Genomic DNA, 12,781 nt, shown 5'->3' on the forward strand with positions numbered 1-12,781 from the left:
TGCAATGTACAAAAGAAACTTTTGTATGACCAATGTTGTTGTAGAATATGTGTGAACCTGTATTGACTTAGTTATATCCACTGAATGAAGATTTCCTTTAAAAAGATGCATTGAAAAAGTTAATTTGAGAGAAAAAGTGGCTGGTAGTGCCTTGGCTTAAGACAGAAGCTGATCAAAACTTTATACTTTTTCCTGCAACATAGCCTGATGTATATGCATATGGTATACTGGCAGCAAAACAGCAACAAAACTGAAAGGAAACTGGAAAAGGGGATAGGTTTATGCTTCTGGTGGGGTTTACTGAGAAGTGCAAGGCCAGAATAGTGGATTGGGGTTGAAGATGTGGAAAGACTGAAACATCATTATCAACTCAACTTGGTATAAGCCAGGATTTTTACATGGAGAAATGAAAGCCTATTTTTCCTTTAAGCTGGTGTGGAAAAATCACCAGTGCCCGAACCCGAATCAGCATTCTGTTAAATTGATGATAAGTTTTAACAATGGGGGAGAAGCTGTGCAAAAACTGCTTTCTTCGCCACTGAAATCACAAGAAACATGGCTGTGCCTGGACAATTTGCTATCAAATACACTTCCTGTCTATGTGTATTTAGGTGTTCCATTTATGTCTAAACACTAAAGCTTAATTGGGTTCAGGAATTATTTGAATTTGAGTGTCATGTAAAACGAATTGTGCCTTTTAAGAAATATTTTGGAATGGACTGTAGTGGTTGTTCTCTTTGGATGTTTTAATTTGACTTTTGTGTTTTATTGATTTACCCAACAAAATGTATTTTTTTTCCTTTTTTTTTTTTTTTTTCTTTGTGATTTTGATAAGAACATACTACATAGTGAGATGAGGCAACAAAATATTGAGCTTATGGAAATTCACTATTTTTAGTGGACGGATTGTGAAGTCTTTTCCTTTCTACCATCCTAAAGGAATAAACTGTTACCTCTTTGTCTTTGTCAATAATAGTTTTGTTTTCCTTCCTAGTTAGACCTCTAGTAGAAAGGGGTCCACATAGCAAACTAGAGGCATATTGATTCAGACAATAATTAGATATGGATGGAGACACCTCCTTGTCCCCCACTCACACAAACAAAGAAAGCCTCGTCGAGTTTTTACCCCTAATTCAATTTGTTCCCCACTTCTCAATTATTACTAATACAGAACCTATCAGAATGGCTCCACTGACCCTATTAAATCTTTAATGACTTCATTATTTCTGGACCCATTTCCACCTAGTCTGATTTGGATAATCTCCTCACTAACCTGCCAGGATTTGTAGCTCCACCTGCATAGAGTTAATGTGGGCTTCATGGGGTGTAAAAATTTGATGGATTTCTTGATTGGAGTTAGCTTGGGTTCAGTGCTCTTGGATTTGTTAGAATGATAACTCATATTTTATTCGATAATAAAAGACTACTAGTTGAGTTAATTGTAACTCAAAATTATCTGGAAAAAAAAAAATACTAGGATAATATGGCTCATCCTCCCCCCCCCCCCCCTCTTTTTTCTTAACTTATTTTTAAAGCTATAAAACCTCACATTTTTTTAGTACAATTTATTTAAACCATACTTATAAATAGTGTACACTAAAAACTATGGCAATTGCTAGAGTAGAATACTTCAACATCATCGTATATTTGATTATCAAATTTTTAAAAAGAAGGTAGAATGCTTTGACTCGAGGCCTTTGATCTTTAAATCTAATCTGCCTGAAAATTAATGTTAGTATTTCTTATTGAAAAAAAAAAAAGAATATTAAAAAAATTGGATTCCAACCGTGCCATTCAGCTACTTGTTCTACATGAACTATTGGTTTGAAATTAGAGATGAAATGGAAGTGGAAGAAGAAGAAGAAGAAGAAGAAGAGCAGCAAAGGTCGAACTCAATCTGCAATCTCTGATGGAGAGAGTAGTTAGAAATTGTGGCCTTTTTTTCTTCCTCCTCAAGTTCCCGAAGTGGTATAGCAGCTAAAAATCTCCTAATAAACTCTTTACAACACTCTTTCCCACTGCATATAACCTTTTCAGTTTCCTCCTTATGGTCAGTACTCCTTGCCCCATCTTTTTCCTTGGAGCCAACCTTTTCTTTCTCTTCCTTTTCACGCAACACACTTGAATCATCAAACTTTAATATGAAGGCCTGGTTGCATCCCTCAAAAAGGCGCTCACCTAACGTGTCAATGATGTAATAAGCATTGGCTTCTACCTTGAGCACAAAGAAATGATCGTTCCAACTCACAATGTATATTCTTGGTTCATAAACTTCAGTGTTGCTACTGATCTTATTCCATATGTCTTCGAATGACATGGCTTCCTTCAAGCACTCAAACTTCTCGGGGCAAAAGAACCCAATAAAAGACTTCTCATGCAAGACTGCCAGAGGCCTGAATTTAGCTTCTAAGACCGTATGAAGATCAAAATGTTTGTCCGGGAAGGATTGTATGTAGGCGGTGTTGTTGCAAAGCTTTTGCCACTCTGAGGAACCTTCTATGATGAGGCTGTCGAATTTGGGTCTCGTTGGCATATCTTGGTTGGAGTGGAGCCAGTGGGCAATGACTGTTACTAGTGTCGTGCAGGCACTCTCTCCTGAAGCTTTTTCGCTCCTTTGGTCGAAGGATGCCAAGAATACATTGGTTTTGAGCTTTGCCTGCCCATCTCTGCTGACTAGCTCCTTCACTTCCCAGTCACTGGTTGTGCAATTGTCATCTTGCAAGTCTATTTCTGAAGAGGATCCAGCAGCATCTGCTTTCTGCAGATATATCCATGACAAGCATTAGATCTCATAACTTTTGCCTTACAAAACAAATCAAAGAAGACCACTGATCTGGTCGTAGCTAGAATCTAGGCTTCTTGGCTGGAAAAACCTTTTAAAAACAGAAAGTTGTCCAAACCTCTTTGGTTCTTTTTCTAACAATGGCATTACTCATGATGGCAACTATAGAAGGTTTTTTCATTCATTCATTCGAAAGCAATAGTTTGAGATACTGTGCTAAATTATCCATTTGCTTACTCAAATGAAGAAGAGATTATATTAGAGCAATTGATGTGCTTCCAAGGGAATCATCCCTTTATTTCAAAAAAAAAAAAAAAAAAAAAAAATCTTATTAAGGGCTTTGATTGTTTCATATTCAACAATATCCACCTTTTGGCAAATCATGTGTGTGAGCATCTGATGTGAAAGTGTGGACATTGCATAAAACATTTCATGTTTGAAAGTGTGACACAATAATTAGCTTTATAATTAATTGGATCTTCTAGATTTCTTAGGGTACTCTAGCAAATAGATTTCCTTAAATCTTAACCATTCTTTAATAATTTAATGGTCTAGATTCTGTCATGTTAGCATTCCACTAACAATAATCTTAATTGTTTTGTTTGCAATATTATTTTATTATTTTAAGAATATTGTTAGTGAAATGCTAACATAGAAGAATCTAGACCATTAAATCATTAAAAAGTGGTTAAGATTTAAGGAAATTTATTGGTAGAGTACCATAAGAAATTTAAAGGATCTAAATCCATTCCTCACATAGCTAGAGTGATTGTGGTCAATTATTGGCATGAGAATAGTACCGGCCCCTATAAATTAATCAAACCAACACATTGCATCATCCTATTGATATAGTGTATTGATTATTAATGAAAAGTCATTGTGAAAATTACATTTAAAACCATATAATTTAGGGGTATAATAAATTAAATTCTATAGTTTAAAAAATAACCACTTAAATCTTGATGTTGTGATTCTCAAAAAAAAAAAATCTTGATATTGCGTTTGTGCTTTGTGGTTTAATCTGTTACTTTTTAAAACTTCACTATTTAATTATTTTTAGAATTATATGGTTTAATTTATTGCTTTTGGAGTTATATGATTAATTTAACTAGTCGCTAACCCGTGCGATGCACGGGAAAACTATTAGAAAATAATAAAGCATGCATAGATTAAAAGACAATTTAAGTTCATGTGTGCTTGCAAGGGATACATACCTAAATAGTTCTTGCGGTAGAAATAAAAGTCTTATCTTTGAGATAAAGAACTGATGTAAACAAATTAACCTTACATAAAACAAATTAAAAAAAAAATATATAAAACTGATGTCATGGGAAATTCAGTCACATAGTAGTAATATATAAATCTCTTAAAACCTAAACCTAAACATAAGGACTAAATATATAAACAAACTAACCTTACAAAAGCTGAACTTTATAAGCTAAAGATCTTGAATGCTTTAGGGCTTCCTACGTCTGGAGAGAGAGAGTTTGCAGAAACCATGGCTTTATATTTCTTAACTTGAGAGAGGGGTAAGGTTGCTAGGGTTTTGTAGATCTTGAATACTTTAGGACTTCCTACGTCTGGAGAAAGAGAGAGTTTGCAGAAACCGTGGCTTTATATTTCTGTGGCTTTATATTTCTTAACTTGAGAGAGGGGTAAGGTTGCTAGGGTTTTGAGGAGTTATAATTTTTATTTATTTTTTTTATGCTGACGTGGAAAATTGTGGTGCCAGCAAAGGCTTCGGTTTTATATATATATATATAGATTATTAGGGTAAATTGTAAATTACACCCTTAAAGTTTGGGAGAGATTGAATTTTATACCCTGAAATTTTAGAATTTGGATTTTACCCCTGAAGTTTGGTAGTGTTTAGAATTTACATCCTAACGTTTTAGAATTTGGATTTTACTCCCTATATTTGGGGAGTGTTTGAATTTTACTTTCTAAAGTTTTAGGATGTATGGATTTTACATCCTAAAGTTTCAGAATTTAGGGGTGTTCCAAACAACTCTAAACTTTAGGAGGTAAAATCCAAGTTCTAAAACGTTCGAATGTAAAATCCAAACACCTCAAACTTCAGGGGGTAAAATCCAAATTCTGAAATTTGAAAATGTAAAATCCAATCACTCCCAAACTTTAGAGGTGTAATTTGCAATTTACCCTAATTATTATACTCCTAAGTTATGGGGTATAAAATGAAATTTTCTCTCTAAGATTACAGATTCATTTGTGTATATCTATGTTGGTTGTTCATAGATTTAATAACTAAACTTTACACAACAATACTGCACACACATTCAGCTTTACAACATTTTTTTTTTTTTTTTTTTTATGAGAGCTTTACAACATGTTGAATCGATCCTATTGTATAAATTGTTTATCATTTATTGTTGACCACTTCAACATCAACAAGTTATAAAGTTAGATATAAAATTAGGTGTGTCTCTACATTTATTCAATTTTACATGCAAAGTACAGCTATGACCTTTAAAAAAAAAAAAAAAAAAAAGAGAGAGAGACATACCCGTAGTGAACCGAAGGATTTAAAACTCAATCGCCTTCTCTTCCAAGAGAAAAACCCAGTTTTTCGAAAGGAGCGAGACAGAGTCTTTGATCTCGAGAAGGATTCCAAGTCAGCTACCAAAGTTAAGTCTACATTGCTATTGTCACTTGTGTAAATAGACTCACTCGATCCATCTGAGTCAGTCACGGCTGGCATATCCAAGTAATTGCCACTAAAAGCCTTCTGGTTCTTGTTGTTCTCCTTCTCCGACTCCAACCTCGTGTTTAAACCACCCTTCAACTTTGTGACCGACACATTTACTGTGTCTGACTCCACGAAGTTTACAGTGATTCTTGGCGACTCATGAGAATCTCTCACCTCCACAAAGCTCATAGATACCTACACAAGCCATTCAAATAATAACAACATTAGAATATCAGGTCAATCGGTCAATTATAGGTAACTACGAACTGGTCAAAGTTTTATGACATGTTACATAAAAGTATAACTGTATAAACAATCAGATGGTTGGGGATGGTTGAAACATTAACATTAATAGCTACAAGGTCTTTTACTTTTTCTTTTCTATTTTCGGTAAGTATCTAGCTGTAGATTTTTAAGGAAAATTAGGACAAAGTTTCACAGTCTGTACTCTTAGGGCGTGGCTAAACAAAGATGGCCTTAACCGGGTTCAGATCTTCTAGATTTTCTAAGATATTCTATTAATAAATTTTCTTAAATCCTAACTACTCTTTATAATGATTTAATGATTTAGATTTTGTCATGTCAGTATTTCACTAACAATATTTTTAAAATAATAAAATAATGTTGCAAACAAAATAATTAAGACTATTATTAATAAAATGCTGACAAAATCTAAACTATTAAATCATTAAAAAATTATTAAAATTTAAGGAAACATATTTGGTAAAGTATCCTAAAAAATCTAGAGATCTAAATCTACTTAAAACCTGGCTTTACAACTTTATCAGCCCAAGAAAAGCTTTACACTCAACCAAAGTAAAACCAACTGGCTTTACTCATTTTTTTATTTTTATTTTTTTTGAATGGAAGATACAGAACTGGCTTTACTCAACTTGAAGCTAGAACAGCTAGGATACCCACAATTTTTTTTTTTTTTTTTAAGCTAAGCATTTTTATCCATTTTATTGGTTAAATAAATAAACTAAAAAAGCTATCTTGTCAATATTGTTCAACACGCGCTTCAAAAATCAAAACAGAGGGAGAAAAAGTAAAGACTATGGATTGAAAATAATGATTTTTTTTTTTTTTTTTTTATAAATTTTGGACGTAAATTAAAAAGAATGGAACCTTGTTTTTAGAAGAAAAAAAAGAAAAGAAAAAAAAAGAATGAAACTGGGCATATAATACAATACATACCAAAAGGGTAGCATCCGTGGACAAACGACCGTCACGTAAAGTCACGGGAAGCTCTCTTTCCATTTGATGAGACTTCATATTCGAAGCCAATTCTCCTAAATTCAATGATACCTTGCCCAGAACCGACAATTTGCTCCTTGATTCTGTTTTCTCTCCCTATTAATATTTAATAAACAAAAAAATCAATGCCTTTATTGCAATTAACGTACAAAACAAATATTAAAACCAAACATCAATGAAAAAGACTTACATATAAGACGTTGAAAGTAACATCCCAAGGACCAAAAGAACCATCTTTGGAGATCGAAAAACTGCACACACTCTCAAACTCATCGTCCCATTCAATGGGTTGGCCTTTGTTCGATGAGCATCTTTGGTTGGTGTAATCTCTTTGACGCGTTGATGTTCTATAAAATGGAAATGGAACAAGTCCAAGCCCAGCTTTAGGTCCTTTCCATTTCATCGCAATGACCACAATCTTATCATCATCTTCATCACCATCACCACCATCATCTTCTACCTTTTGTTCACAAAACCCTTCAAGCTTGAACTGGTTCACCTTCACATGCAACCTCTTTACAACCCCAGCTGCCCATGGCGACCATTTCATCTTCTTCTTTGTTAACTTTCAAACATAAACATATCCCAAAATGTGTAAAATCCTTAACAACAAATTTGGATATTAATAGTAGAGAATGAAAACAATAAAAAACACAAACAAATATATAAAGACTTGTTCTCAATTTGGTCGTGTGACAGCTTATATTGTATAGGGTGCTTTGGCAAAATTAGAAAGAGTCTTTCCTTGCGGACCTTGTTTCCGTGTGAAATAGCACACCTTATTACGTGAAGAACCCAGAGAAGAGGAAAAAAAAAAAAAGGTTTGAGAGGTTTTCACGTGTTTGATATTTTTCTTTGTGATGAGGCAATTGATGATTGGTTGAGATGTTGAAGCAATTGTGTTTTGGGTTCACACATAAGGAAAACTTCGGGGATTAACGTCACAAGGAGATGTGGGGTGTTGACACGTCAACGCTCACAGCCTATGTTACTTCGCGTTGATCTACGCGCAAAATTTTAGCGAGCGACATACGGTACTGAGTCCTTCGAAGAAAAGAAACTACGTTGCTTGTTTATCTCCCACGGGTCAATGACAATTTTAATATTATCAATCGTAACCGCATTCGTATTAAATCGTTCAGTGTCTTTTGTCTAATAAATCTCTTTTATATTTATTTCATATGTTCAAATATCAAAACACTCGAATCTAAAGTTTCTGAGTGGGTTTGAGTTAGTTTAATTAGTAAAGTTCTGATAGTTGTATAAGAGATTTAGGATTCAATCCTCGCCTAGACTAAAAACTGATTAATATCTTGGTCTAATGATAAAGAGTTATCATCAGGAGTGGAGTCATATACAAAAATTCCCTCAAAAAAAAAAGTTTTTAATCTATGTATCAATTTTTTGCTTATGTTGTTCCTTTTTTCTTCACTTGCATAACTCCAATCATTATACAATTCATTATAGGAGATTTTTGGATTATGGTTTAAGGTTTAGGGTATTATGTTTTTCTATAAGGAAAAGACACTTTACCATGTCAATCTATTTTATATTTATCTATTTTATACTATACTTTATTAAAATATCAATTTATCTTAAAATTTTTAATTATTTTTATTTTTTCACACAACAATTTGAGTCCTTCAAAGAAAAGAAACCATGTTGCTTCCTTATCTCCAACGTGTCAATGACAATTTTAATATTATTAGTCGTAACAACATTCGTATTAAATTGTTCAAGTTTCTTTTGTCCAACAAATTATTTTTTTAGTTTATCAAAAGAATTTATTTTATATATTTATTTCACATACTCACTTTTTAAAACACTTTACAATTAAATTATCTATTTTACACTATATTTTATTTAAATTTCAAATTTTTTTAATTATTTTTTTCTACACACATAACAATTATTATTCGTTCTCTTCTTTTATCTTCAGAATACGTAAAAAAAATAATAAAAAATTACATGTAAAATGGATAATGTTAATGTAAATGTACATAACTATTGTAGCAATTATATAGTTTTACACAATTTTGCATAATCCGTGAGTGAATTTTTACTTCTTCTTTTTTTAGAAAATAAGTGAATTTTGAACTTAATTAGCTAAAATACGGTCTATTTTTATTAGGACAAAGTTTAGTTACAAAATTGATTGTAACCTAAGGCTTCAACCTCACTTAATAAAATAAACATTGTTACATATTTTAAAAATCTAATCATTGAATTTTATGTTCTTTCCGCTCTTAATACATATGTCAAATTTTGTGTCAATCGGATATTATTTACTATATGATCTATATGATTATATTTTATCCATAATTTTAAACTACAAAAACTTACAATTTAAATAATTTATTGATAACATAGTTATTGATATTTAATTTTCTTGAAATTTTTCAAGCATAGAGAATATAAAAAGCAGATGTAATCCAATGGTGAATTTGTCAAAATTTACTTCCAATAAAAAAAATTAAATAAGGTAATAGTTAAACTTTGTAGCTAAACTTTGTCCTTTTTATTATATCAAGCATTGATGTGCGTGCTTTTAAGTTTAAGATAACGCAGTAAAGTTTAAGATAACGTAATAAAAGACTGTATAACCATACTTGGGCCTAGTTCTAGTAGATTTGACTTAGAATTATAAAATCCATCAACCGGGGCACACAGGTTATAAATAGAAGATTCATAAAAAAATTTAAAAATTTAAAAAAGAAAAGAAAGAGAGATTAATATCTCTTACAGATGTTACTGAAGAATAAATGGGCCACTTTTCTAATCCAATGGTGGGAGGTCTGGGCTTAATACCAGGACAACATCATCATGCAAATTCAGGAGATTTTAGTTTGGGCTGTGCAGGATCTTGCAAAAGTTCAGAATAGCTTACTCTCTATTACAGCTCAAACATGGGCCCAAACACCAAACTGAAGCGTTGGGCTATGGCTTACACAATGATAGTTCTCCACTGCTCCTTCCTTAAACCCCAGTTCCTTTTAATGTGCAGCTCCAGTTATCCATTTGGGCACCTGGGCCCATTATTTTGTTCTATATTCATATATCATTAATATATTATTCAGAAAAAAATAAAAAATGAAAAGCAAAAATTCAATGAAAATTAGTTTTTAATTTTTGCCTAATTTTGTAACACGTGTCTAATTTATTTTATTTATTTTTTTTTTTTTGAAGTTAAGTGACTCATTCATAATCAATACTTAGTGCAAAAATTAAAATGACCGTAGCCACCTCATTCATTGAGGTAAAACTACTTTATTATCACTGATTCATTATTGTAAAATGTCTTTTTTTTTTTTTTTTGTACATGACCACAAATTACAACCTAATATAACATTACCATATAAATTTAGCAATTAAGAACAAATATCACATTCCCATTTTTCTTATGGAAGTAGTCCATGTATAGGCAAAAAGAAGAAGAAACCATATACTTTTGGATCTGTTTCTCTCTTTAACTTAAAAAACGTTTTCCTATTATTTACTTAAAAAAGTCTTTTCATCTTTCCAATAAAGCTCTCTCTCTCTCTCTCTCAACAGCTAGTCACTGACAAACCAATCTTGTTCTTTTTCCCCAAAAATTATTCTCAAGGGTCGAATATAGATTTTTTTTTTTTTTTAAAAATATATTATACTTCAAATACCCTAAAAAATTATTAATGATGTGATGTAAAGTGAATCGTTTTTTTTTTTCTTGTGAAAGTTGAAACTTTTTATGATTTAATTATTAAGTGAAGTGGTATTTGAATCTTAGATAAATAAGTTTTTATTGTTTTTCGTTTTAAAATTTATTTTATTCTAGTCCTATTTGTATAAAATTGAAGTAATAGTAATTCTATTATTAAGTTAAAACTATTGGGTGATTCTTTTTATTAAGTGAAGTTATAATAGTGTCTTTGATAAATCAGTTTTTATTCTGATGAGGTTGTCAGTTTGATTTTGGCTATAATTTTAGCCGATATAGTTGTTTCTCCTGAATAAATGTGCAGTCTTCTATGAAAAAAATAGTTTGGTTTTGAGCTAAAATTCATGTGGTGTTTGTGCCTTTCTAGCCATTACTATTTTCGGCCCCACCACCACCACCTTCACATCTCCCACCAAAACCTCCATATCCAGCAATCCCATTCGACCCACCATTTGATACCATGGAATCCTAAAAATTATTAAAACCCAATTCCCAAATCCCATTTCAAAATGACTCAAATTCTTAAACACAACTCCATGATCAAAACTCATCGGATGAGAATAATACTGGCATGAAGATTGGTTCCAAAAATTGCTTATCAATAATAGGTTTGCGGCAATTTAGTTTTGGTAATATTCGCGACGCAAAATAGATCTATGAGAAAGCCCCATGAAATACTATGTGAAGGGGGTGGTTGTGGTTGACGAGCCGAAGACAGTGATTAAGAAGGATTTTTTTTTTAAATGGATTTAGAAAAATGTTAGGACCATCAGCAACTTACTTATGTGACAAGTTATGAGTGGTGGAGTTGTGGATTCCCATTTTTACTCTACCATTCACGATTAATTTGCTACGTAAGTAAATTGTGATAAAAATTATGATTCTAGCATCACACCTAGATTTGTAACTAAGTTAATTGGGTCATTTTGACTAAAAAAAATTGAATGCAAGTTGGTTAAAGTACCATTGTACTTAAAAAACTGAAATTCCAAAAAAGCTTTAAGCAAATAAGATTTAAAAATAAATAAAAATGCTGTTGACAAATACAAATTATTTATTGAGTGGGAGGACCAACATTTACTGCGTGGTCCTCCTAATGTATTTCTGAATAATTTATAACGAGGAATAGAAGAATTAACAACTCTTCTTTCATGTTCATCCAAAAATATGAAAAAAAATAATAAAACGAATCTTCTTTTATGGATCCTTGTTCTTGGGCAATGACAGCAGGTGATGAGCTTCAGCTTCCAACTAAAACTGTACGTAGTGCGCCTATTGTTCAACGAAAACAAGTCGCCTGAAGAAGTAAGAACCCACTAGTGTGAAAGAAAGAAAGAAAAAAACAAACAACCTTTTTACACTGCCTTAATTTGTTGAAACTTGGAAGTTTTTAAGATTACCTACTGCGTATTTTATGTGCAAGTTGATGAATGCTTTTCAAAGACCCACTTAAAGTTTATAAAAATGTAAAACATTTTCTTCAAGATAGGCGTGAAGTTGTACGTTATCTATCATCTGCTTCTTTTGAATGCCTCTTCACAATAACATTTGACCCTTCCATTGGCCAAAATGGCCAACTAGCCCTAAAATCGTAAGTATATAGTTAGTTGGCTTTGTTTAGAAACATAATAGCATACTAGCATCTCGAGTCTAAAAGACTCGATTTTGGCGTTCAAAATCGAGTCTTTCAGACTCGGTTTGTAGCTTGGATCAGCTCTGATGTGGCAGAGGCGTGACTTGGCATCCACATGGAAATCGAGTCTCTAAGACTCGATTTCTAACGCCTACAAATAGCACCAACTCAGACCAAACACCAGAGCAAAACCCAGAGAAAAAAAAGAAGAGCATCAGAGAAAAACCAGAGAAAAGAAAAAAAGAAAAGAAAATCAGAAACAGAAAGGGAGAGAAGATCGAGATCGCCTGGGTCGCGCGCGGCATGACCAGAAACAGAAACCGCCTGGGTCTCGCGCGAGCCTGGGTCGCGCGCGGCCAGGGGCTCGCGCCGGCCTGGGGCTCGCGCGAGCCTGGGTCGCGCGCGGCCTGGGGCTCGCGCGAGCCTGGGTCGCGCGCGGCCTGGGGCTCGCGCGAGCCTGGGTCGCGCGCGGCCTGGGGCTCGCGCGAGCCCCTGGCCGCGCGCGACGCTGGCCGGCGCGAGCCCCTGGCAGCGCGCGACGCTGGCCGGCGCGAGCCCCTGGCAGCGCGCGACGCTGGCCGGCGCGAGCCCCAGGCCGCGCTGGTGAGGTTCTCTCTTTCTCTCCCTCTGATCTGATCTGAGTAGCGGTAGTTTCTCTTTCTCTCCCTCTGATCTGATCTGCGTAGTGGCAAAGTTTGTTAAATT

The 12,781-nt window shown here is 33.6% G+C and overlaps 1 protein-coding gene across 1 annotated transcript; it reads right to left on the reverse strand.

Annotated features, from left to right (window-relative positions):
- Positions 1 to 1,716: 1,716 nt before the first annotated feature.
- LOC126712923 (uncharacterized) lies at positions 1,717 to 7,456 on the reverse strand. The gene is made up of 4 exons (XM_050412463.1): positions 6,937 to 7,456; positions 6,687 to 6,842; positions 5,307 to 5,684; positions 1,717 to 2,758 (listed from the first exon to the last, which is right to left on the reverse strand). The coding sequence occupies exons 1-4, from the start codon at positions 7,294 to 7,296 to the stop codon at positions 1,817 to 1,819; spliced, it is 1,836 nt and encodes a 611-aa protein (XP_050268420.1). The 5' UTR covers positions 7,297 to 7,456; the 3' UTR covers positions 1,717 to 1,816.
- Between the last annotated feature and the right edge of the window lie 5,325 nt (positions 7,457 to 12,781).

Source organism: Quercus robur, chromosome 2 (assembly GCF_932294415.1).
Source record: "Quercus robur chromosome 2, dhQueRobu3.1, whole genome shotgun sequence".
Classification (NCBI taxonomy): domain Eukaryota; kingdom Viridiplantae; phylum Streptophyta; class Magnoliopsida; order Fagales; family Fagaceae; genus Quercus; species Quercus robur.